At 44.8% G+C, this 27555-nt stretch overlaps 1 protein-coding gene across 5 annotated transcripts in view; it reads right to left on the bottom strand.

Annotated features, from left to right (window-relative positions):
- LOC118392563 (signal peptide, CUB and EGF-like domain-containing protein 1) overlaps positions 1–27555 on the bottom strand; it is a 139904-nt gene that overhangs the window by 74529 nt on the left and 37820 nt on the right. For all 5 annotated transcript variants that reach the window (XM_052460200.1, XM_052460201.1, XM_052460202.1 and 2 more), the window contains exon 4: positions 26550–26684. In XM_052460200.1, coding sequence (XP_052316160.1) covers positions 26550–26684 — 135 coding nt within the window. The remainder of the gene's footprint in view (positions 1–26549; positions 26685–27555) is intronic.

The following is a 27555-nucleotide window of genomic DNA, read 5'->3' as shown; positions in this document are numbered from 1 at the left end:
CATCCCTGTTAATACAGCCCTGTTAATACAGCCTGGACAACCAGCAGAACACGTCAAGTGTTGGACTGGAGGACAAATATGAGAGAGGGGGAGACAGAGATGTTGAGAGAGAGGAGAGGGGAATGGAGGGAGAGAGAGAGAGATGGAGGAGGTGAAAGAGTAAGAAAGAGGGGGGAGAAAGGGAAAGAGAGAAGGGGGAAGGAGGACAGAAAAATAAAGAAGTAGACAGAGACAGTTGGTGGAAGACAGAGAGAGTGAGAGACAGAGAGGCCTATTTTAGTGCCCCAGGTCTCTCCTGCCTCCAGTATTTCTGCTGAGGGATGAGAAGATGGTGGTGTGTATGTGGCAGGCTGGATGCCAGTCAGAGAGACTGAGAGGCTGATCTCTCTCTCGCCAGGGCTGCCTCAGTCACAACACCATGAGGAGTCCAGGACACACAGAGAAGCTGCCTGAAGAGAGAGGGGTCCTCTGAGATCTGAGAGGGATGAGCGGCTGTTCTGCATCTCTTTCGAGAGTCGCCAGTCATCACTGTCCCGTGTAAATGCGTCTGAGCGTGTGTGTGCTTGTGCTCGTGCATGCGCGCATACATGTACGCGTGTGCGTGTTGAGGACCAGTGTGTGTGTACTCCTCTGCCCTGAGTAGTGATCACACAGCACAGCCGCCCATAAAGCTTCCACTTAAAAGGGCCCTTTTAAATAAACCCTTTAAAGGCTCCCAATGTAATATCAAACGGGAAGGACGTTCAAAGCCTCGCTGCAACAATTTATACAACTATTAGAGCTAAAGTTCCTCTTCAAAGAGCCTCTCTAGATGCCTGATTTGTCCTTTCTCTGTAGCGTAGGTTCTGATGTCAGAGACGGCCAGCAGAGAAAAATTCAGTTTGAAGACTAACTTGAAGATTCCATCTCTTGCATAGTGGCTTTTAAGCTGTACGGAGCATCTATCCTCACTACTGTATAGGAGAGTTGTTTGTTAACGGACTGTCAATCATACGGTATAAACCACTGAGACGATTTGACTGGTTTAAATCAACCACAATCGGTGCTTTGTTGTATGGAATGGAAGATGTTGGCATCTATAGGTAGATACATGGACGGCTGTAGCCAACTTGGTAGTAAGCATTAAGGCGCCCTTGTCCCTTCAACTAAAAATTGCAGGCTCGTTGGAGGAAAAACCACACCACACACACACACACACACACACACACACACACACACACACACACACACACACACACACACACACACACACACACACACACACCCCTCCTCTCTTCTCTTTCCATCCGTGCTCCTGTAAATGCCATTTTAATTTAAATCTGTCAGACTCACGCTCTCTCTCTCTCTCTCTCTCTCTCTCTCTCTCACTGGCCGACTGAAACCACAATGCTATAGGTACTAAGCCATGAATTTCAATGAGTCGCTTTTCTTCAACGCGCTGCATTGATGTCCTTCAAACTGAGCATATCCCTCCCCAATCTCTTCCTCAAATACAAGAGGGCGCACAGACACTTTCGCTCTCGCTCTCTCTCTCTCTCGCTCTCTCTCTCTGTCGTGGGAAGTGGAGTCTCAGGCAAAAGCAAAGGTGATATTAGTGATTCCTGTCAGTCCTTCAGGACAGTGATGTCATAACATAGTTTTTTACGATTGCTTACACACTAAAATTGAACTTTTCCCACAATTAGCAAAACCTTATACTCAAGGACCAAAACACTAAAACTAGATTTGCACAACTGTAAGCACATTGTCAGCGTCACACTATTTGCAAAACATTACACAGAGTGATTTGCAAAACACTAAACACACTTGTATACATCAGACACAGAAGTATATCATGATGTCACTTCCTTGCAATTCCAAAGCACTCACTGTCAAATTACCACACCTATGAGCCAATCTGTTAAACACAGCCATCAGGTGCACAAACACATGATTGCTAAATTGTAGACGCACCAATCAAGTTTAAGCACTATAAAAATACAGCAGGTAGGTTCACCTGCCTTCAACCAAAATGGAAGGAGTCAGAAGAGTGAGGGTGAGAGGAGGAGTACACAGAGGAGGAGGTAGAGGAAGAGGCAGAGGCCGAGCCAGAGGTCGAGGAAGACCTGAAGCAAGAGGAGAACGTGCACAAAGAAGAAGAGGACCAAACTTTTCAAATGACATTGGTGCAACACTAGTGGACCATGTTGTGAACCACGGATTGACGCTGAGGGAGGCTGGACTGAGAGTTCAGCCAAATCTTACCAGATATACAGTGGCATCTGTCATAAGGACTTTTAGACAGGAAAACAGGTAGAAGATCTGTCCACAGTTACAGTAATCAGCAGCTTAATGTCAGCAAGGAGGAAGGGGGCCCATATTCACGCAAGAACAAGAGAGAGAGATAATAAACGTGGTTTTGGCCAATAATGCTATCAGGCTCAGAGAACTACAAGCCAACATTATCGGTGACGATCTCATTTTCAATAACGTCCATCAGGTCTCTGTCAACACTGGCACGCATCCTGAAAAGACATCAGGTTGAAATGAAACAACTTTATCGAGTGCCTTTTGAGCGGGGTTCAGAGAGGGTCAAACGGCTGCAGCAGGAGTATGTGGAGGTTTGTATTGTTGACTTATTTACATTGTGACTGTATACTAGTTCTATCCTGAACTACACAATCTTGTCTTTCACTGTATTTCAGGGAGTTTTGCAGATGGATGCTGAGGAAATCCTGCACGAATTCATATGTATTGATGATGAGGCAGGGTTCAACCTCACAAAAGCAAGGAGAGGCAGAAATATCATTGGCCACAGGGCTATAATCAATGTCCCAGGGCAACGTGGGGGTAACATCACTATCTGCGCTGCCATTTCACAGCAGGGGGTTGCCCTCCGCCAAAATGGGCCCTTACAACACACCTCACATTCTCGCATTTTTGGACCGATTGCACCACATCATCACAGCAGGTAATGAAATGCACCAGACGCAATACACGGTCATCTGGGACAATGTGTCATTCCACCGCTCTGCTTTGGTCCAGTTGACAGTACTATACCTTCCACCATACTTTCCGTTTCTAAACCCTATCGAAGAGTTTTTCTCTGTATGGCGGTGGAAGGTTTACGATCTCCAGCCCCAGGCTCAGGTACCCCTCATTCAGGCCACGGAGGACGCATGTGGTCCAAGTCGACGCCGCAGCTGTGCAAGGATGGATTCGACATTCAAGACGGTTCTTCCCACGTTGTCTTGCTGATGACGATATTGCTTGTGATGTTGATGACATTCTCTGGCCAGATCCAGCAAGGCGAAGAGATAATGTATAGTATGTTTACTGTAGTATTTTCTGTACAATATTGTCAGTTTTTTTCAGATGATTTTTTTATGTTTGTTGTTGTCGTTATTTACTGTAATTGTAACCTGTACTGGATACAGTATTTTATGTTTGTTGTTGTCGTTATTTACTGTAATTGTAACCTGTACTGGATACAGTATTTTATGTTTGTTGTTGTCGTTATTTACTGTAATTGTAACCTGTACTGGATACAGTATTTTATGTATGTTGTTGTCGTTATTTACTGTAATTGTAACCTGTACTGGATACAGTATTTTATGTTTGTTGTTGTCGTTATTTACTGTAATTCTAACCTGTACTGGATACAGTATTTTATGTATGTTGTTGTCATAATTTACTGTAATTGTAACCTGTACTGGATACAGTATTTTATGTTTGTTGTTGTCGTTATTTACTGTAATTGTAACCTGTACTGGATACAGTATTTTATGTTTGTTGTTGTCGTTATTTACTGTAATTGTAACCTGTACTGGATACAGTATTTTATGTTTGTTGTTGTCGTTATTTACTGTAATTGTAACCTGTACTGGATACAGTATTTTATGTTTGTTGTTGTCGTTATTTACTGTAATTGTAACCTGTACTGGATACAGTATGTTATGTTTGTTGTTGTCGTTATTTACTGTAATTGTAACCTGTACTGGATACAGTATTTTATGTTTGTTGTTGTCGTTATTTACTGTACTTGTAACCTGTACTGGATACAGTATTTTATGTTTGTTGTTGTCGTTATTTACTGTAATTGTAACCTGTACTGGATACAGTATTTTATGTTTGTTGTTGTCGTTATTTACTGTAATTGTAACCTGTACTGGATACAGTATTTTATGTTTGTTGTTGTCGTTATTTACTGTAATTGTAACCTGTACTGGATACAGTATTTTATGTTTGTTGTTGTTGTTATTTACTGTAATTGTAACCTGTACTGGATACAGTATTTTATGTTTGTTGTTGTCGTTATTTACTGTAATTGTAACCTGTACTGGATACAGTATTTTATGTTTGTTGTTGTCGTTATTTACTGTAATTGTAACCTGTACTGGATACAGTATTTTATGTTTGTTGTTGTTGTTATTTACTGTAATTGTAACCTGTACTGGATACAGTATTTTATGTTTGTTGTTATCGTTATTTACTGTAATTGTAACCTGTACTGGATACAGTATTTTATGTTTGTTGTTGTTGTTATTTACTGTAATTGTAACCTGTACTGGATACAGTATTTTATGTTTGTTGTTGTTGTTATTTACTGTAATTCTAACCTGTACTGGATACAGTATTTTATGTGTGTTGTTGTTGTTATTTACTGTAATTGTAACCTGTACTGGATACAGTATTTTATGTTTGTTGTTGTTATTTACTGTAATTGTAACCTGTACTGGATACAGCATTTTATGTTTGTTTTTGTTGTTATTTACTGTAATTGTAACCTGTACTGGATACAGTATTTTATGTTTGTTGTTGTTATTTACTGTAATTGTAACCTGTACTGGATACAGCATTTTATGTTTGTTTTTGTTGTTATTTACTGTAATTGTAACCTGTACTGGATACAGTATTTTATGTTTGTTGTTATCGTTATTTACTGTAATTGTAACCTGTACTGGATACAGTATTTTATGTTTGTTGTTGTTGTTATTTACTGTAATTGTAACCTGTACTGGATACAGTATTTTACGTTTGTCTGTTGTTTGCTGAACTAACAGTGTTATGCACACTACTGTAGTAGCATGAAAACTGGGACATGTTTTGTTGTGATTCTCCATGTTGACATGTTGACTGATTTGGGTACATGGAGAGAAATACATTATGTTTTCCTCAGTCTGCAGCTTTGGTCTTGTGTAGTGTTTGTATAGTTGCACTTTCTCCGTGTACTTAAATAATCACTGACAATTAGACTTGCTGAAAGTGTTTTAGGTTAGCAACAGCAGTGTGTATCGGGTTCAAAAAGATTGAAGTCATATGAAATGTGTGTGTTTCGTATGGTAACAAAATATTATTTTTATGAAGTCGTGTATAGTTTTGACAAAAGCATTCCATTATGCAAATGATCTGAAGTGTTGTGCTACTTTGGTGTAGGGTTGTACTAATTGTGTGTAGTGTTTTGACAAAATTGTGAAAAAAACTGTTAAAGGACCATTTGGCACCGCCAGTAATACCACCAGTAACACAGGGCCTCTCCTATGCTGTTGCATTAGTGAAACTAAGTTTACATCCAGATAGTGACTGGGTGGAGAGGAGGGCAGGAAGCTGGTTGTTCAGTTCAATTTAACAGGGTCCAGCTGTTCATCTCTGTTAAGGGAACAAGAGCTTTACTAACCTGGTACCAGATCTGTTTGTACTGTCTTGCTCCTATGGTCATTGAAGTTGGCAAGACAGCACAAACAGATCTGGAATCAGGCTACAGTTGTAACTGCCATTTGGGTCAGGAACCTTCCATAACCTGGATTATTTGAATTACAAGAAGTGTGTGTGTGTGTGTGTGTGTGTGTGTGTGTGTGTGTGTGTGTGTGTGTGTGTGTGTGTGTGTGTGTGTGTGGACAGTATGGAGATGTTGCGGTGTCCATTCCCCTGTAGCTCTGACGGTTGTAACTAACTCCATACACACAGTCAGTCACACTCACACTCGTAAAACATTTTGACTCACCAAAGACAAACTCTGACCTAAAAATACAGTGAACATGGCAGAATGTCAAATGGACATTTCTTCCGAAGTAAATAACAACTCATATTTACCCCCAGAGAGAGATAAAGAGAGAAAGAGAGAGGGAGAGAAAGAGAGAGAAAAAAATGAAAGAGAGAGGGGGGAGAGAGAAAGAGAGAAACTCACAACCAAATCATTAGAGGTCATTGTCAAAGCCTTTACACAGACTGGAATAATATTTAAACAAAGTTTTTCTAAAATGGAGGAAGAAGTTTGTGTTTGAGAGGGAGGCAGCGTGTGGCCACTGTGTTAGCCTGTGCCCAGTCACTTTCAGCACCTCGACCCCGCTCTGATGTCCGTGTGTGTGTGTGTGTGTGTGTGTGTGTGTGTGTGTGTGTGTGTGTGTGTGTGTGTGTGTGTGTGTGTGTGTGTGTGTGTGTGTGTGTGTGTGTGTGTGTGCGTGCGAGTGTGCGTGTGTGTGTGTGTGTGTGTGTGTGTGTGTGTGTGTGTGTGTGTGTGTGTGTGTGTGTGTGTGTGTGTGTGCATGTGAAAACATTGAGAGCCGCCTGGACAGATTATCCTTGTATTCAGTGCAGTTCAAGGAAAGGTCTGCATCCATACAAAACCAGGCGGGACTGAGGAAAACCCTGTAGCCTGAAAACACTGAAGCGTTTTCCCATTGACTCAATGTGGGACAAAAGACACTGTCAAACGTGTGATTGAATGAGAACAACTCTGGTCTAAGTGTTCTTTCAGAGACATCTTATCCCAATCTTTCTCCGGCCACTCACCCTGTCTTTATTTCCGAGAACCTTACACAATGAAGAAAACCCCCACACACATGAAAGAACACACCCACACCCACAGACACACGCATCATCACACAGTAAACTAAACTCACTCTGAACTGATCTCATACCAAGTTCACAGACATAAACTTGGGAGTCTCATCCCCAAAACTTAGCCTCAAGATTTGCCTCCAGCCTAAGAAGACAGAGAGCTCGGCCTGACCTGTCTGTCGGAGTGACTGACATACCCGCCTCTCTGTCACACCAGGACCCATCGCACACACTCCTCCCACACCATTCAACCCCAAACTCCACTCCCCCAACCCCCAACCCCCATACCGCTCCCCACCCCGATACCGCAAACGCACACACACACACACACGCACACGCACACGCACACACACACACACACACACACACACACACACACACACACACACATACTCTCACATACTCACACAGCAGCTTCCAGGATCCCACTGTCCCACCAGGATGTTTGCTAGAGTATGTGTGTTTGTGTGTGTGTGTGTGTGTGTGTGTGTGTGTGTGGGGGGGGGGGGGGGGGGGTAATACAAAGTACAAACACTGTCCCCTCTCGATCCTAGATTATTCTCAATGACTGCACTCCCAGGACCACTTATCTGACAGAGCAAACTGAGGGATTCAGATAGAGGAGACACATACACACACACACTTTTCCTACAGTAATTTACAGGCATTGAAAGGGAGACAAAGTTAAGTGTGTTTAGGTGTAAGTGAAGTATATATACGGTTTGATACTATAGGAACTAATTGATGATGACAGTAGTCAGATAGAAGTGTTCCCACTAGTTAAGAGAGTTCAGCAGGACCCTTGGGGCCGTCATTTAAGAGTTCCCTTCACCTCAGATTTCCTGCCTTTGTTTGTTTAAAGTGAGAATTCCTCCGTCATAAAGAGAGTGTGTGTATGTGTGTGTGTGTGTGTGTGTGTGTGTGTGTGTATGTGTGTGTGTGTGTGAGCACAGCAACAGCAGCCTCCCTCTGTCTGCTTCCTCTCCTCACACAACTTCAAATAAACACGCTTCCATTGGTCGACTCAACTGTGTTTGTCTCCTGTGTTTATTTTTCCCTTTTCTCCATTCCCCCGTTCCCTCCATACCAATCCCCCAACTCTCCCTCCACCCCAATCGCCCAACTCTCCCTCTACCCCAATCCCCTAACTCTCCCTCCACTCCAATCGCCCAACTCTCCCTCTACCCCAATCCCCTAAATCTCCCTCCACCCCAATGCCCCAACTCTCCCTCCACCCCAATCCCCCATCTCTCCCTCCACCCCAATCGCCCAACTCTCCCTCCATCGCAATCCCCTAACTCTCCCTCCATCCCAATCCCCCAACTCTCCCTCCACCCCAATCGCCCAACTCTCCCTCTACCCCAATCCCCTAACTCTCCCTCCACTCCAATCGCCCAACTCTCCCTCTACCCCAATCCCCTAAATCTCCCTCCACCCCAATGCCCCAACTCTCCCTCCACCCCAATCCCCCATCTCTCCCTCCACCCCAATCCCCCAACTCTCCCTCAACCCCAATCGCCCAACTCTCCCTCTACCCCAATCCCCTAACTCTCCCTCCACCCCAATGCCCCAACTCTCCCTCCACCCCAATCCCCCATCTCTCTCTCCCTCCACCCCAATCCCCCAACTCTCCCTCCACCCCAATCCCCCAACTCTCCCTCCCTCCCTCCACCCCAATCCCCCAACACAGGGGTCCCCCTCTCCCTCTCCTTCAACACATGAGGAAGGCAGAAAGCCTCGAGACTACCTGGGGAAGTCCAGTTGTGGACTGGACCAAACAAAAGCTGTCCTGTGTTAATAACTACAGCAGTGGTCACCAGCTTTTTCTGAGTCAAGACCACTTTCGCAGTCAAAAAGCAAGCCGAGATCTACCGCTCAGATTAGTATTAAACCTGACTTAAAAAATGTAACATTGTGTAGGAATTGTGTAGGAATTGAGTAGGAATTCTGTAGGAATGAGGTTTGTGCAGTAGGCCAGATACATTATCACAACATATTGGCTATATGTCTGCCCTGACAATATTGTTCTTCTCCATGTCTCTGGACCTACTCACTGCCACAGTCATACTCTGGACCTAGTTTTGTTCCATGGAATAAACACTGTGGATTTTAATATTTTTCCTCATAATCCTGGACTATCGGACCACCATTTTATTACGTTTGCAATCGCAACAAATAATCTGCTCAGACCCCAACCAAGGAGCATCAAAAGTGGTGCTATAAATTCTCAGACAACCCAACGATTCCTTGATGCCGTTCCAGACTCCCTCTGCCTACCCAAGGACGTCAGAGGACAAAAATCAGTGAACCACCTAACTGAGGAACTCAATTTAACCTTGCGCAATACCCTAGATGCAGCTGCACCCCTAAAAGCTAAAACCATTTGTCATAAGAAACTAGCTCCCTGGTATACAGAAAATACCCAAGCTCTGAAGCAAGCTTCCAGAAAATTGGAACGGAAATGGCGCCACACCAAACTGGAAGTCTTCCAACTAGCTTGGAAAGACAGTAAGTACCATGCAGTATCGAAGAGCCCTCACTGCTGCTCAATCATCTTATTTTTCCAACTTACTTGAGGAAAATAAGAACAACCCAAAATTTCTTGTTGATACCGTCGCAAAGCTAACTAAAAATATTTTATTTGAGGAAAAGATCATGATCAATAGAAAGCAAATTACGGACTCCTCTTTAAATCTGCGTATTCCTCCAAAGTTCAGTTGTCCTGAGTCTGCAAAACCTCTGCCAGGACCTAGGATCACGGGAGACACTCAAGTGTTTTAGTACTATATCTCTTGACACAATGATGAAAATAATCATGGTCTCTAAACCTTCAAGCTGCACACTGGGCCCTATTCCAAATAAACTCCTGAAAGAGCTGCTTCCTGTGCTTGGCCCTCCTATGTTGAACATAATAAATGGCTCTCTATCCACCGGATGTGTACAAAACTCACTAAAAGTGGCAGTAATAAAGCCTCTCTTGAAAAAGCCAAACCTTGACCCAGAAAATATAAAAAACTATCGGCCTATATCGAATCTCCCATTTCTCTCAAACTTTTTTGAAAAAGCTGTTGCGCAGCAACTCACTGCCTTCCTGAAGACAAACAATGTATACGAAATGTTTCAGTCTGGTTTTAGACCGTATCATAGCACTGAGACTGTACTTGTGAAGGTGGTAAATTACCTTTTAATGGCGTCAGACCGAGGCTCTGCATCTGTCCTCGTGCTCCTAAACCTTAGTGCTGCTTTTGATACCATCGATCACCACATTCCTTTGGAGAGATTGGAAACCCAAATTGGTCGGAAAGATATCAGTTTGTCTCTGTGAATGTTTTGTCCTCTGACAAATCAACTGTACATTTCGGTGTTCCTCAAGGTTCCGTTTTAGGACCACTATTGTTTTCACTATATATTTTACCTCTTGGGGATGTCATTCGAAAACGTAATGTTAACTTGCACTGCTATGCGTATGACACACAGCTGTACATTTCAAAATTGCCCTCGCTAGAAGCCTGTGTTTCAGACATAAGGAAGTGGATGGCTGCAAACTTTCTACTTTTAAACTCAGACAAAACAGAGATGCTTGTTCTAGGTCCCAAGAAACAAAGATATCTTCTGTTGAATCTGACAATTAATCTTGATGGTTGTACAGTCGTCTCAAATTAAATTGTGAAGGACTTCGGCATTACTCTGGATCCTGATCTCTCTTTTGACAAACATATCAAGACTGTTTCAAGGACAGCTCTTTTCCATCAACGTGACATTGCAAAAATCTGAAACGTTCAGTGCAAAGATGATGCAAAAAAATGTATCCGTGCTTTTGTTACTTCTAGTTTAGACTACTGCAATGCTCTACTTTCCGGCTACCTGGATAAACTTCAGTTAGTGCTAAATACGGCTGCTAGAATCCTGACTAGAACCAAAAAATGTGATCATATTACTCCAGTGCTAGTCTCCTTACACTGGCTTCCTGTTAAGGCAAGGGCTGATTTCAAGGTTTTACTGCTAACCTACAAAGAATTACATGTGCTTGCTCCTACCTATCTTTCCGATTTGGTCCTGCCCTACATACCTACACATACGCTACGGTCACAAGACGCAGGCCTCCTAGATGTCCCTAGAATTTCTAAGCTAACAGCTGGAGGCAGGGCTTTCTCCTATAGAGCTCAATTTTTATGGAATGGTCTATCCATCCATGTGAGAGACGCAGACTCGGTCTCAACCTTTAAGTCTTTACTGAAGACTCATCTCTTCAGTAGGTCCTATGATTGAGTGTAATCTGGCCCAAGAGTGTGCCTGGCCAGCTCCCCTCTCTCCACTGGGATTCTCTGACTCTAACCCTATTACAGGGGCTGAGTCACTGGCTTACAGGTGCTCTTCCATGCCGTCCCTAGGAGGGGTGCGTTACTTGAGTGGGTTGAGTCACTGACGTGATCTTACTGTCTGGTTTGGCGCCACCCTTGGGTTATGCCATGGCGGAGATCTTTGTGGGCTATACTCAGCCTTTTCCCAGGATGGTAGGTTGGTGGTTGAAGATATCCCTCTAGTGGTGCGGGGGCTGTGCTTTGGCAAAGTGGGTGGGGTTATATCCTGACTGTTTAGCCCCGTCCGGGGGTATCATCGGATGGGGCCACAGTGTCTCCTGAACCCTCCTGTCTCAGCCTCCAGTATTTATGCTGCAGTAGTTTGTGTCGGGGGGCTAGAGTCAGTTTGTTATATCTGGAGTATTTCTCCTGTTTTATCTGGTGTCCTGTGTGAATTTAAATCTGCTCTCTCTAATTCTCTCTTTCTTTCATCCTTTCTCCCTCGGAGGACCTGAGCCCTAGGACCATGCCTCAGGACTACCTGGCATGATGACTCCTTGCTGTCCCCAGTCCACCTGGCCGTGCTGCTGCTCCAGTTTCAACTGTTCTGCCTGCGGCTATGGAACCCTGACCTTTTCACCGGACGTGCTACCTGTCCCAGACTTGCTGTTTTCAACTCTCTAGAGACAGCAGGAGCGGTAGAGATACTCTCAATGATCGTTTATGAAAAACCAACTGACATTTACTCCTGAGGTGCTGACTTGTTGCACCCTCAACAACTACTGTGATTATTCTTATTATAACCTGGTTCCTCTCTAGGTTCCTTCCTAGGTTTTGGCCTTTCTAGGGAGTTTGTCCTAGCCACCGTGGTTCTACACCTGCATTGCTTGCTGTTTGGGGTTTTAGGCTGGGTTTCTGTACAGCACTGATATATCAGCTGATGTAAGAAGAGCTATATACAGTAAATACATTTGATTTGATTCTTCTCAAATCATATTATATTTAGAAAATGGAGCTTTGGTATCAAAATAGATCAGTTGGTGTAGCATTTGCGAGGCACAGCACAGCACAAATTGAAATAATTAGCAAATAATTAGATTTTTTTAATTTACTGGACTGATGGTATCTGATGGTCAGGGTGCTTTCACAACAACTGAGAAGTCGGGGGAAAAAACGAGGTATGACATCAGTGATCTTCAGGTCGGAAAGTTTTAGCTCTAGAAAGATGGATGACCTTTCAAAATATCAAAAATATATTCCCAGTCAGTTCTCAGTTGTCTTGAACGAACTGAAGAAGGAGATGTCATAGTTCCCAAGTTCCCAGTTGTTTGGAACACGGCATTAGTCTCAGCAGAAGGAGGGAAAATCAGCGGAAGGTCCGCCTCTGAAGGTCCCTGCTCTCTCCTTTCTTTCCTGAGACTGACCAGAGAGAGGGGACACCTTCCACCTGATGGTGAAACTTAAGTCGCTCTGCATCTGCCTCATGCACAAATGTATGTTGTTTCTATGACCAGAGAAAGTGAAATATTCCTCGATATCAAAATAGGCACAACGAGCTGCTAACGATAATAAAAACGCAGGGCTATCGATAAACTTGGCTACTAATTCATTGCAGCTGCAGCGCGAGAGCAAGTACAGAGAAGCACACAACAGTGTGACAGTGCTGAATAAAAGCGTAAACAGACATAAATCTCCCAGGTAGGTGGAGGTTGTCTTTTCAGACAAATGAAAAAGTAAAAAATGGGAACTATTTGCCTACCCGGTGCGCAGGGCTTCTGAATCAATCGCATTCCACACTGCACTTCCACACCAGGACAAAAGGAACACCTATGTAAGAATGCTGTTCATTGACTACAGCTCAGCGTTTAACACCATAGTGCCAGCGAAGCTCATCGCTACAATAAGGACACTGGGACTAAACACCTCCCTCTGCAACTGGATCCTGGACTTCCTGACGGGTCGCCTCCATGTGGTAAGGGTAGGCAACAACACGTCTGCCACGATGATCCTCAACACTAGGGCCCCTCAGTGGTGTGCTTAGTCCCCTCCTGTATTCCCTGTTCACCCACGACTGCGTGACCAAACACGACACAACACCATCATTGAGTTTGCTGACGACACAACAGTGGTAGACCTGATCACCAACAACGACGAGACAGCCTATAGGGAGGAAGTCAGAGTGTGGTGCCAGGACAACAACCTCTCCCTCAATGTGAAAAAGACAAAGGAGCTGATCGTGGACTACAGGAAAAGGCGGGTAGAACAGGCTCCCATTAACATCAACGGGGCTGTAGTGGAGCGGGTCGAGAGTTTCAAGTTCCTTGCTGTCCACATCACCAACGATCTATCATGGTCCAAACATGCCAAGACAGTTGTGAAGAGGGCACGACAATACCTTTTCCCCCTCAGGAGACTAAAAGGATTTGGCATGGACCCCAGATCCTCAAAAGGTTTTAAAGCTGCACCATCGAGAGCATCCTGACCGGTTGCATCACTGCCTGGTATGGCAACTGCTCGGCATCTGACCGTAAGGTGCTCCAGAGGGTAGTGCGTACGGCCCAGTACATCCCTGGGGCCAAGCTTCCTGTCATACAGGACCTATATAATAGGTGGTGTCAGAGGAAAGCCCATAAAATTGTCAGAGACTCCAGTCACCCAAGTCATAGACTGTTTTCTCTGCTACCGCACAGCAAGCAGTACGAGAGTGCCAAGTCTAGGACCAAAAGGCTACTCAACAGCTTCTACCCCCAAGCCATAAGACTGCTGAACAATTCATAAAATGGCCACCAGATTATTTACATTTCCCCCATTTGATGTGTACACTGCTGCCACTCGCTGTTTATTATCTATGCATAGTCACTTCACCCCCACCTACATGTACAAATTACCTCTAACCTGTACCCCAGCACACTGACTCGGTACCGGTACCCCCTGTATATAGCCTCGTTACTGTTATGTTATTGTGTTACTTTTTATTATTTTTTACTTTAGTTTATTTGGTAAATATATTCTTAACTCTTCGTGAACTAAGTAAGCATTTCTCTGTAAGGTCAACACTTGTTGTATTTGGCGCATGTGACAAATAAAGTTTGATTTACATTTACATTTAAGTCATTTAGCAGACGCTCTTATCCAGAGCGACTTACAAATTGGTGCATTCACCTTATGACATCCAGTGGAACAGCCACTTTACAATAGTGCATCTAAATCTTTTAAGGGGGGGTGAGAAGGATTACTTTATCCTATCCTAGGTATTCCTTAAAGAGGTGGGGTTTCAGGTGTCTCCGGAAGGTGGTGATTGAATCCGCTGTCCTGGCGTCGTGAGGGAGTTTGTTCCACCATTGGGGGCCAGAGCAGCGAACAGTTTTGACTGGGCTGAGCGGGAACTGTACTTCCTCAGTGGTAGGGAGGCGAGCAGGCCAGAGGTGGATGAACGCAGTGCCCTTGTTTGGGTGTAGGGCCTGATCAGAGCCTGGAGGTACTGAGGTGCCGTTCCCCTCACAGCTCCGTAGGCAAGCACCATGGTCTTGTAGCGGATGCGAGCTTCAACTGGAAGCCAGTGGAGAGAGCGGAGGAGCGGGGTGACGTGAGAGAACTTGGGAAGGTTGAACACCAGACGGGCTGCGGCGTTCTGGATGAGTTGTAGGGGTTTAATGGCACAGGCAGGGAGCCCAGCCAACAGCGAGTTGCAGTAATCCAGACGGGAGATGACAAGTGCCTGGATTAGGACCTGCGCCGCTTCCTGTGTGAGGCAGGGTCGTACTCTGCGGATGTTGTAGAGCATGAACCTACAGGAACGGGCCACCGCCTTGATGTTAGTTGAGAACGACAGGGTGTTGTCCAGGATCACGCCAAGGTTCTTAGCGCTCTGGGAGGAGGACACAATGGAGTTGTCAACCGTGATGGCGAGATCATGGAACGGGCAGTCCTTCCCGGGAGGAAGAGCAGCTCCGTCTTGCCGAGGTTCAGCTTGAGGTGGTGATCCGTCATCCACACTGATATGTCTGCCAGACATGCAGAGATGCGATTCACCACCTGGTCATCAGAAGGAGGAAAGGAGAAGATTAATTGTGTGTCGTCTGCATAGCAATGATAGGAGAGACCATGTGAGGTTATGACAGAGCCAAGTGACTTGGTGTATAGCGAGAATAGGAGAGGGCCTAGAACAGAGCCCTGGGGACACCAGTGGTGAGAGCGCGTGGTGAGGAGACAGATTCTCGCCACGCCACCTGGTAGGAGCGACCTGTCAGGTAGGACGCAATCCAAGCGTGGGCCGCGCCGGAGATGCCCAACTCGGAGAGGGTGGAGAGGAGGATCTGATGGTTCACAGTATCGAAGGCAGCCGATAGGTCTAGAAGGATGAGAGCAGAGGAGAGAGAGTTAGCTTTAGCGGTGCGGAGCGCCTCCGTGATACAGAGAAGAGCAGTCTCAGTTGAATGACTAGTCTTGAAACCTGACTGATTTGGATCAAGAAGGTCATTCTGAGAGAGATAGCGGGAGAGCTGGCCAAGGACGGCATGTTCAAGAGTTTTGGAGAGAAAAGAAAGAAGGGATACTGGTCTGTAGTTGTTGACATCGGAGGGATCGAGTGTAGGTTTTTTCAGAAGGGGTGCAACTCTCGCTCTCTTGAAGACGGAAGGGACGTAGCCAGCGGTCAGGGATGAGTTGATGAGCGAGGTGAGGTAAGGGAGAAGGTCTCCGGAAATGGTCTGGAGAAGAGAGGAGGGGATAGGGTCGAGCGGGCAGGTTGTTGGGCGGCCGGCCGTCACAAGACGCGAGATTTCATCTGGAGAGAGAGGGAAGAAAGAGGTCAGAGCACCGGGTAGGGCAATGTGAGCAGAACCAGCGGTGTCGTTTGACTTAGCAAACGAGGATCGGATGTCGTCGACCTTCTTTTCAAAATGGTTGACGAAGTCATCTGCAGAGAGGGAGGAGGGGGGAGGAGGATTCAGGAGGGAGGAGAAGGTGGCAAAGAGCTTCCTAGGGTTAGAGGCAGATGCTTGGAATTTAGAGTGGTAGAAAGTGGCTTTAGCAGCAGAGACAGAGGAGGAAAATGTAGAGAGGAGGGAGCGAAAGGATGCCAGGTCCGCAGGGAGGCGAGTTTTCCTCCATTTCCGCTCGGCTGCCCGGAGCCCTGTTCTGATTTGAAGTGCACCTTCAGCCAACAGCGCAACAACAAAAAAAGGAGCGCACGCTTTTCTACAGAAGTATTTGGTGATCGACTAGGAATGCCTTGAAGATCGCGATCGACTGGTTGGTGACCACTGAACTACAGTACGCCTGACTGCTGTTTGCTAACCTGCTATCTTTCTACTGTAGGTGACATTATCAGTGTTGTGGGGCACCAACAACAGTGACAAGGTCAATAAAGACCTATTGAACCACAGTGTAACGCAGTTGCTCCACTGGCGCCACACAGTTCCTTACTTATTCTCCACCAGGGATATAAAGGTTGTGAATGAGTGAGTGAATGAGTGAACAAACAAATGACTGAACTAACTAACTAACCAACCAACCAAGCAAGCAACCAACCAACCAACCAAGCAAGCAAAAAACTAATAAGACAGTGTCCCTATACACCTCCGGCCCCCCGCCATCCCTCAGCGATAAGCTAGTAATCCCTGCCGTTATATATAGTCCTCTCAGGAGCCGTGGACAGGTCATTTCATCTGCCCCGCGAAGCCACATAAATCACACAGAGCCTATATTTTCTCACCCGACGCTCAGGGAGACCCACGACGGCGCACACACGCAGACACACACGCAGACACACACACACCACAACCGCCGATGAATGATTTTCCAACCGTCCGAAACAAACGTCATGACAGCAGACAGGGGTTGTCGACTAACTCCCGACACTGCCAACATGTCATGTTTCCACTGTAGGGCTAAGCATGCACACACTCAGACATGGGTCCCCTGTTGTGTATGGTACAATTACTTCATAATGTGTTTCTCTCTCCCTTCAATTTGTCTCTCTTTCTCTGTGATGGGTATGAAGTTCCTCAGGCAGGAGGAAAGTACATTTTTTTAATAGGAGGATTCTGATTGGTTTCCATGGCCAGGCTCTGAGCACTGTCGGGGTGGGCACCAACTCAAATTCCCAATTTACTACTCGCACCAAATTGCCAAGGAATGGAGTTGAGTTGGAAGAAGAATTTACAAGCATATTATATTCACAACATGTGGGGACATCTACTGCCATATTTTACTGAAATAGAGAAGTGTTACGGTTCACTTTGTAACTCTATATCTCCTCCGGGGCCCGCTGGGTGTCTAGGGGCCTCTTATTGAACATATACAGGCATAGACACCACTGTTTCTACACTGTTCTACAACTCATTCATCACAAATACCAGTTCCTAATGAATGTGTTGTCTATATGCTGTATGTTTGAATGACAAACTCTGGATTACATCTCAAGTCAATTGGCTGTTTGTCTGTATGACTTGGATCAAAATAAGATCACTTGAGAGAAGACAGAATTTCCTCAACTGATTTATGCACAGCTAGTTTCCTCAATTATGTTATCTGTCATGTTCAGTTACTATACACTATCATCAGCCTGGATTCAACATCTACACATAGTGTCCAAAATGGCACCCTATTCTCAATATAGTGCACAGCTTTTGAACGGGGCTCTGGTCAAAAGTAGTGCACTTGGGAATAGGACGCCATTGCGGAAACATCATGTGCATCCAACCCAATAGAACGATGGGGCGGTCCCTAGTGAGACCCCACGGAAGAATGATGGGGAGGTCCCTAGTGAGACCCCACGGCAGAATGATGGGGAGGTCCCTAGTGAGACACCACGGAAGAATGATGGGGAGGTCCCTAGTGAGACCCCACGGAAGAATGATGGGGAGGTCCCTAGTGAGACCCCACGGCAGAATGATGGGGAGGTCCCTAGTGAGACACCACGGTAGAATGATGGGGAGGTTCCTAGTGAGACCCCACGGCAGAATGATGGGGAGGTCCCTAGTGAGACCCCACGGTACAATGATGGGGACGTTCCTAGTGAGACACCACGGTAGAATGATGGGGAGGTTCCTAGTGAGACACCATGGTAGAATGATGGGGAGGTTCCTTGTGAGACACCATGGTAGAATGATGGGGAGGTTCAAGACCCTAGTGAGACCTCATGGTAGAATGATGGGGAGGTTCCTAGTGATACACCATGGTAGAATGATGGGGAGGTTCCTTGTGAGACACCATGGTAGAATGATGGGGAGGTTCCTAGTGAGACCCCACGCTAGAATGATGGGGAGATTCCTATTTTTATTTATTTTATTTATCCTTTATTTAACCAGGAAGGGCTCATTGAGATTTAAAATCTATTTTTCAAGAGCACCCTGGCCAAGATAGGCAGCACCAAGTCATTACAAAAACAATTACAGACAGACAACATGAAAAACTACAAGTAATCTAGTAAAAACCATTGAATTCACAAGAGTATAAAACAGCAAATTAAAAACATTGACAGGTCAGGGAATCAGCCTCAAAATCCTTCATCATTGATTTAAAAACACCATTTGGGACAAGTTCTTCCATTTTTAAAGTATTTTGTAAAGTGTTCCAAGACGATGGCGCAGAGTACATAAAAGCCCTTTTACCAAATTCAGTTTGGACATTTGGAACAGTTAGCAGGATAAAGTCCAGCGAACGAAGAGAGTACCCACCACATTTCTGAACAATAAAAATGCACAAATAAAAAGGTAGTAAACCCAAAATGGCTTTGTAAATAAAAGTATACCAGTGACTGAGCCTACAAGTGACTAGAGAAGGCCAGCCAACCCTGGTATACAAAGTGCAGTGGTGAGTAAGGGTTTTGCAGTTTAAAATAAAAGTGCCATGGTAAAGAGTGTCAATTGATCTCAAACACTGAGCGGAAGCATTCATATATAAAATATCCCCATAGTCTAGTAAAGGCATAAATGTAGCTGATACTAGCCTCCTTCTGGCTTCAAAAGAAAAACAGGCCTTATTCCTAAAATAAAATCCCAATTTCAGCTTCAATTTTTTGTAAGTTGTTGAATATGGAATTTAAAAGAGAGGCCGTCATCAATTAAAATGTCAAGATATTTATATGAGGTTACAACCTCAATCTCCCTGCCCTGACAGGGAGTAATTAGGTGAAAGGATCAGAGGTCTATTTCTTACATTAGAAAACACCATTAGTTTAGTTTTGTCAATATTGAGGATAAGCTTCAATTGACACTAGGTATGTTGAACAGTATAAAAAGCAGTTTGCATGTTCTGGAAAGCTTTTGTAAGAGACGAGGCCCAACAGTAAATAACAGTATCATCAGCATAAAAATGAAGTTGTGCATTTTGGACATTTTTGTCTAAATAATTTATATAAATAGTGAATAAGAGAGGACCAAGTACAGATCCTTGGGGCACACCATTCAAGACAGACGATTTAACAGACATAAGCCCATACCCTGATTGATTTGTGCCTAGTGAGACCCCACGGTAGAATGATGGGGACGTCCCTAGTGAGACACCACGGTAGAATGATGGGGAGGTTCCTAGTGAGACATCACGGTAGAATGATGGGGAGGTTCATAGTGAGACACCACGGTAGAATGATGGGGAGGTTCCTTGTGAGACACCATGGTAGAATGATGGGGAGGTTCAAGACCCTAGTGAGACCTCATGGTAGAATGATGGGGAGGTTCCTAGTGATACACCATGGTAGAATGATGGGGAGGTTCCTTGTGAGACACCATGGTAGAATGATGGGGAGGTTCCTAGTGAGACCCCACGCTAGAATGATGGGGAGATTCCTATTTTTATTTATTTTATTTATCCTTTATTTAACCAGGAAGGGCTCATTGAGATTTAAAATCTATTTTTCAAGAGCACCCTGGCCAAGATAGGCAGCACCAAGTCATTACAAAAACAATTACAGACAGACAACATGAAAAACTACAAGTAATCTAGTAAAAACCATTGAATTCACAAGAGTATAAAACAGCAAATTAAAAACATTGACAGGTCAGGGAATCAGCCTCAAAATCCTTCATCATTGATTTAAAAACACCATTTGGGACAAGTTCTTCCATTTTTAAAGTATTTTGTAAAGTGTTCCAAGACGATGGCGCAGAGTACATAAAAGCCCTTTTACCAAATTCAGTTTGGACATTTGGAACAGTTAGCAGGATAAAGTCCAGCGAACGAAGAGAGTACCCACCACATTTCTGAACAATAAAAATGCACAAATAAAAAGGTAGTAAACCCAAAATGGCTTTGTAAATAAAAGTATACCAGTGACTGAGCCTACAAGTGACTAGAGAAGGCCAGCCAACCCTGGTATACAAAGTGCAGTGGTGAGTAAGGGTTTTGCAGTTTAAAATAAAAGTGCCATGGTAAAGAGTGTCAATTGATCTCAAACACTGAGCGGAAGCATTCATATATAAAATATCCCCATAGTCTAGTAAAGGCATAAATGTAGCTGATACTAGCCTCCTTCTGGCTTCAAAAGAAAAACAGGCCTTATTCCTAAAATAAAATCCCAATTTCAGCTTCAATTTTTTTGTAAGTTGTTGAATATGGAATTTAAAAGAGAGGCCGTCATCAATTAAAATGTCAAGATATTTATATGAGGTTACAACCTCAATCTCCCTGCCCTGACAGGGAGTAATTAGGTGAAAGGATCAGAGGTCTATTTCTTACATTAGAAAACACCATTAGTTTAGTTTTGTCAATATTGAGGATAAGCTTCAATTGACACTAGGTATGTTGAACAGTATAAAAAGCAGTTTGCATGTTCTGGAAAGCTTTTGTAAGAGACGAGGCCCAACAGTAAATAACAGTATCATCAGCATAAAAATGAAGTTGTGCATTTTGGACATTTTTGTCTAAATAATTTATATAAATAGTGAATAAGAGAGGACCAAGTACAGATCCTTGGGGCACACCATTCAAGACAGACGATTTAACAGACATAAGCCCATACCCTGATTGATTTGTGCCTAGTGAGACCCCACGGTAGAATGATGGGGACGTCCCTAGTGAGACACCACGGTAGAATGATGGGGAGGTTCCTAGTGAGACATCACGGTAGAATGATGGGGAGGTTCATAGTGAGACACCACGGTAGAATGATGGGGAGGTTCCTAGTGTGACCCCACGGTAGAATGATGGGGAGGTTCCTAGTGAGACACCATGGTAGAATGGAGGGATGTAATAGAAGAGGAATAGTAGAATTTACTAGAAAAAATGGGTTGATCTGTGGCTGTCTGAAGGATGGAATTAATGAGTAATGGAATAAATACATGCACAGTATAAATGCTTGAGGTCCTCCAATCAGGTGTGAGGGGGGGTGATAATTGTATGTTTTGCGTTTTGTTATTTATGTTTTGGGTTTTGGTTTCACACTGTAACTGGTCTGTGTTCCGGTCCTGATGGTTCTGGGTGCACTCGCTTCCATGCCCGCCCGGGCGTCGGCAGGGGTTTGGTCCTTCCCACCCTTGGAAAATCCCCTTGGGCTAAGGCGCGGGGGGCTTTGCCTTGCCAGGGTCTCAGGGCAAGACGGGGTGAGCGCACCCACTGACCAGAGCACCCACGGTGGAATGGCCATTCGTATCGTCTTTGAATTGTATTTTATTGTATTGCTGTTGTTTTAATATATTTTTTTTAATTACTCAAATGCAATGTAAATGTAGAGATACATACTGCATATATATATACACAGAGAGAGAGAGAGAGAGAGAGAGAGAGAGAGAGAGAGAGAGAGAGAGAGAGAGAGAGAGAGAGAGAGATGGAAACAGGCGTGGAGACTCCTCTGGAACACCTAGAAGCTGCTGCTATTCCCGTCTGGGAGGAGCGGGGAGACAAGCGTCCGATTGAGGTCCACAGGGGCAGGCTGTGACTGGACTGGGGCTGGTCAAGAGTGGGTAGAGCTGAGCTGGAGGAATACACCAGGCTGCTTTAGGGGCTGTTTACCCCCAGCATCTCTGACAGGCCAACTAATTACACGTTAACTGAGGAATGGCTTTGATGTAAAACAAAAATAGAGAGATATAGAGAGGACAGGCGAGGAGAGACTGAGAGAGACAGAGTTGGTGGAAAGAGAAAGAGGGGATAGAAGGGTGCGGGGTAGAGAGAGAGAGGGACAGAACGGAGCGTGAAAGAGAGAGAAAGAGAGAGAGAGTATGAGAGGAAAGGGGGATATTCACATCCAGGTTCGTGGGTATTCCAGAGAGCAAACATGGAATGTTTCTATTTCTGTGTCTCTTTCACTCTTTCTTCAGCTCGTCTGAATTCCCTCTGACTGTGTGCCCCAACAGCCCTGCTTCCCTGCTTACACTGCCCTACTAATCCAAGAGCATAGAACGAGCTAGAGCGCGAGAGAGAGCGCGAGAGAGAGGTCATCTGATTGCCCCTCACCCTCCTTCACCCCCTCAGTCACTCACCCCTCTCCACATTCCTGAAGTGTCCGATAGTGACATCACAGAGATGATGGATGAGGGTCCTTTCATATCTCTCTGAACTGCTCAATTACAGTGCTGCTGCTGGTGTGTGTGTGTGTGTGTGTGTGTGTGTGTGTGTGTGTGTGTGTGTGTGTGTGTGTGTGTGTGTGTGTGTGTGTGTGTGTGTGTGTGTGTGTGTGTGTGTGTGTGTGTGTGTGTGTGTGTGTGTGTGTGTGTGTGTGTGTGTGTGTGTGTGTGTGTGTGTGTGTGTGTGTTGGTCTATTTGTTGAACTGTGTATTTTTGGAGGAATGTGCTGTGATTCCTCAGTGTGGAGGAGGATGTTCTCTCTGCCCCCCCCGTCACCTCTCAGACCCTCACTGATCCAGACTGAGACCATACATGAAGTCTGACAGGCGGAATGGGTCGGGGAAGCCGGAGCGCCAGCGAGGTTATGGATGAAACCGCAACCAGCCGTAGGAGGATCACACGGACGAGAAACATGCGTCAGAAGTCACGCATCCCGCCCACTCCTCGCTGCTTCTCGCCGCGTTCCACGGTTAATGGTCACTGCACAAAGGCGAGGCATGGTGGAAACTAGTGTTGCACATTTTGGGGAATATTCAGTGGTGGAAAATTTCCGTGGGAAATAAAAGGAATATGGAAATTAACGGAAATATATGGGAATTAACAGGAATATATGCTAATTAATATGAATACCATTTAAATGTAGATGTTTTTTGAATTGGATATATTTACCATATCATATGGAGACAGAAACATAAACATTTTACATTATCATAAGTAGACATAATTGCAAATGATTAAATCCTTCCAATAGAAGTTTTAGGACACCGACTCATTCAAGGGTTTTTCTTTACTTGTACTATTATCAACATTGTAGAATAATAGTGAAGACATCAAAACTATGAAATAACACATATGGAATCATGTAGTAACCAAAAAAGTGTTAAACATAATAAAATATATTTGAGATTCTTCAATGAGCCATCCTTTGCCTTGATGACAGCTTTGCACACTCTTGGTATCTTGGCATTCCCTCAACCAGCTTCAACCAGCTGCCCCTGAAAAGACAGTTAACCCACTGTTCCTAGGCCGTAATTGAAAATAATAATTTGTTCTTAAAAGACCAAGTCCATATTATGGCAAGAACTATGCTCAAATTAGCAAAGAGAAACGACAGTCCATCATTATTTTAAAACATGAAGGGCAGTCAATATGGAACATTTCGAGAACTTTTAAAGTTTTTGTGTTGCAAAAACCATCAAGCTCTATGATGAAACTGGCTCTCATGAACTGTCTTCCACTCAGGCTTCCATGTCTTCTCCCTGGACCTCCTCAATGTCCACCTCTTGAACAGACTCTGAGGCCTCATCTTCACTGTCACTTTCCAACCTTGTTGAGGACGGCTCGTTGTCAGGCTCAAATGCCTCAAATTTGCCCGGATGGCCACCAATATTTCAACCCTTGTATTGGTCAGCCTGTTGCGTGCTTTGGTGTGTGTGTTCCCAAACAAGGACCAGTTGCGCTCTGAGGTGGCTGATGTTGGAGGGATTTGGAGGATGATGGAGGCAATAGGGGAAAGAGCCTCAGATCCACAAAGTCCCTTCCACCAGGTGGCTGATGAGATATGTTGGCACGACTGCCATATTGCATCTCCGTCCCAAAGCCATTGCTTGGAAGTGTACATTGCCAGACTGCCAAGAACCTTGCCCTCATCCAGGCCAAGGTGGCGAGACACGGTAGTGATGACACCACAAGCCTTGTTGATCTCTGCACCAGACAGGATCCTCTTGCCTGCAAACTTGGGGTCCAACATGTATGCTGTGGCATGTACGGGCTTCAGGCAGAAGTCTCCATACCTTTTGATATATTTCAGAACTGCAGTTTCCTCTGCTTGGAGCAACAGTGAAGTGGGCAGGGCAGCATGGATTTATTCTCTTACATCTGCAAGCAGAGTCTGAACATCAGACAGTATGGCATTCGCTCCCTCAATCCGTGCAATGGCTACTGCTATAGGTTTCAGGAGTTTTAGGCTGCTTACCACTCTCTCCCAAAATACATCATCCAGGAGGATCCTCTTGATGGGGATGTCCATATCGGCAGACTGTGATATGGCCACTTCTTGGAGCGACTCCTTCCCCTCCAGGAGACTGTCAAACATGATGACAACACCCCCCCAGTGGGTGTTGCTGGGCAGCTTCAATGTGGTGCTCTTATTCTTCTCACTTTGCTTGGTGAGGTAGATTGCGGCTATAACTTAATGACCCTTCACATACCTAACCATTTCCTTGGCTCTCTTGTTGAGTGTATCCATTGTCTTCAGTGCTATGATGTCCTTGAGGAGCAGATTCAATGCATGAGCACAGCCAATGGGTGTGATGTGAGGGTAGGACTCCTCCACTTTAGACCAAGCAGCCTTCATGTTCGCAGCATTGTCTGTCACCAGTGCAAATACCTTCTGTGGTCCAAGGTCATTGATGACTGTATTCAGCTCATCTGCAGTGTAGAGACTGGTGTGTCTGTTGTCCCTTGTGTCTGTGTTCTTGTAAAATACTGGTTGACGGGTGGAGATGATGTAGTTAATTATTCCTTGCCCAAGAACATTCGACCACCCATCAGAGGTGATTGCATTACAGCCTGCTTCTCTATGATTTGCTTGACCTTCACTTGAACTCTGTTGAACTCTGCAACCAGCCAATGAGTAGATAAAGCATGTCTGGTTGGAGGGGTGTTTGCTGGGTGAAGAACATTCAGAAATTGCTTCCGATACACATTGCCTGTGAGCATCAGAGGTGAACCAGTTGCATACACAGCTCGAGCAAGACATTCATCAGCATTTCTCTGACTACGTTCCTCCATTGAGTCAAACAAACTTCTGATTCCAGGAGGACCATGAGCTGTTGCTATCGTTAAGGCGTCTGTCAGATTCATCATTTTCACCTTGAATAGAAGTAGAGGGACTTTTTTCAGAGGTTGCTTGTTGTAAGCGCTGAGGGAACTTTATGCACTTGACCCTATGATTCTGCATCTTTGTTGCATTCTTCACATATGATTTGGCAAAATGTACACAGCTTTTCCTTCTACATTAGCTGCACTGAAATGTCTCCATGCATCAGATAGTGCACATGGAATTTTCCTGTAAAGATGAGATAAAAAGAAGTAAATAAAACCCAAATACAATTCCATGTACTGATAAATAGTTACGCAGTTAGATTAAACAACTCATTTGTAAAAAATAAAATAAAAAACTTTTAAAAATGAAACATGTATGGAAACAGGTGAATTAACATTACTCAGTTAGCAGGTTCAAGCAAGCTAAACCCCACAAGGTAGCAAAAACTAACTAGCAGAAATTGTTAACAAGTTAGAAATGATTTAAACACACTTTGCTGTAGGCTACTATTTACTAGTTAAAAAAAAGAATGTATGTCATATAAAATATATTCATCCCACCCAGTACTGTAATCAAAACTTACCAGAAAGCATGTAGTCCTTGGCTCAGACTGTGTAGTAGTGTGGGCTCAATAGCATCTCATTAGTGAGCAAGATCTTGAGAATCAGAAGAGTGCACTGCACATGTGATGGAAGAATGCACTGTGCATGCAGAGGGTTGCAATTCCATTGAATTAGGGATAGTTTAACCAAAATATGACCCAAGACCTAGAATTGCCTTGTGTATCCCACAAAAAAAAGGTTCACTGTTATAAGCTAACTTTTGTTGACAAATTTAACTTCAGAAATGTACCGGAAAGTTTCCGACCCTTTGTAAACCTAGCGGACGCCTTCGCATTTGACCCCCCCAACCTCTAACCCGAATTTTGTAGCGATGTCACGGGTCATGTCCAGTCTCTACACACACACACACACACACACACACACACACACACACACACACACACACACACACACACACACACACACACACACACACACACACACACACACACACACACACACACACACACACACACACACTTGGCCACTCACCGTCGGAGCGGTGGATGCAGGTATGCTGGTTGTCGCTGAGGAAGAAGCCTTGCTTGCACATACACTCGTAGCTTCCCATGGTGTTCACACACACCTGCTGGCATCCTCCGTTGTTGTCCATGCACTCATCCACGTCTGAGAGAGAGAGTGACAGAGAGAGAGAGAGAGAGAGAGAGAGAGAGAGAGAGAGAGAGAGAGAGAGAGAGAGAGAGAGAGAGAGAGAGAGAGAGAGAGAGAGAGAGAGAGAGAGAGAGAGAGAGAGAGAGAGATTGGGGGAGAGAAAACTACCAGTCAGGCAAAGACATAGACTTCCTTAAGGGCGGGATGCTTGCTTGGCTTGACAAACAAGTCCCAAGCCTCTCAGTCATAGACCAGGTAGGCATTTGTGCCTGTGTTAATTGAGGAAAGATTGTCCTTCTCTTTCTTCTTTCTGAAGGCCTATTGAAGTCTGGTGAGGGTGAGGAGATGTGGGGATGACACCAGATGCAAGAATGATAGCCTGTGGACACTATCCAGACAGGACAGAGCAGAGCTGAGCAGGGCTCTTTTTAGCCACTGCCTGGTACAGTAAGACTGAGTCAAAGGTATTTAATATGAGAGAGAGAGAGATATGGAGAGAGAGAGATATGGAGAGAGAGATGGAAACAGGCGTGCTGCTGCTATTCGAGAGAGAGAGAGAGAGAAAGGAAAACAGAGCTAGAGAGAGAGTGAGAGGGAGAGAGAGAAAGAAATACAGAGCTAGAAAGAGAGTGAGAGGGAGAGAGAGAAAGAAATACAGAGCAAGAGAGAGAGTGAGAGGTTGAGAGAGAAAGGTACAGGCAGAAAGAGAGTGAGAGAGAGTGAGGGAGAAAGAGAGAGAGAGAGAGAGAGAGAGAGAGAGAGAGAGAGAGAGAGAGAGAGAGAGAAAGAAAGAAATACAGAGCAAGAGAGAGAGTGAGAGGGTGAGAGAGAAAGAGACAGGCAGAAAGAGAGCGGGAGAGAGTGAGGGAGAAAGAGAGGTAGAAAG

This window comes from Oncorhynchus keta, chromosome 13 (genome assembly GCF_023373465.1).
Source record: "Oncorhynchus keta strain PuntledgeMale-10-30-2019 chromosome 13, Oket_V2, whole genome shotgun sequence".
NCBI classification, from domain to species: Eukaryota; Metazoa; Chordata; class Actinopteri; order Salmoniformes; family Salmonidae; genus Oncorhynchus; species Oncorhynchus keta.
The sequence above is the reverse complement of the archived record's forward strand: the minus strand, read 5'-3'. Positions and strand labels throughout refer to the sequence as shown.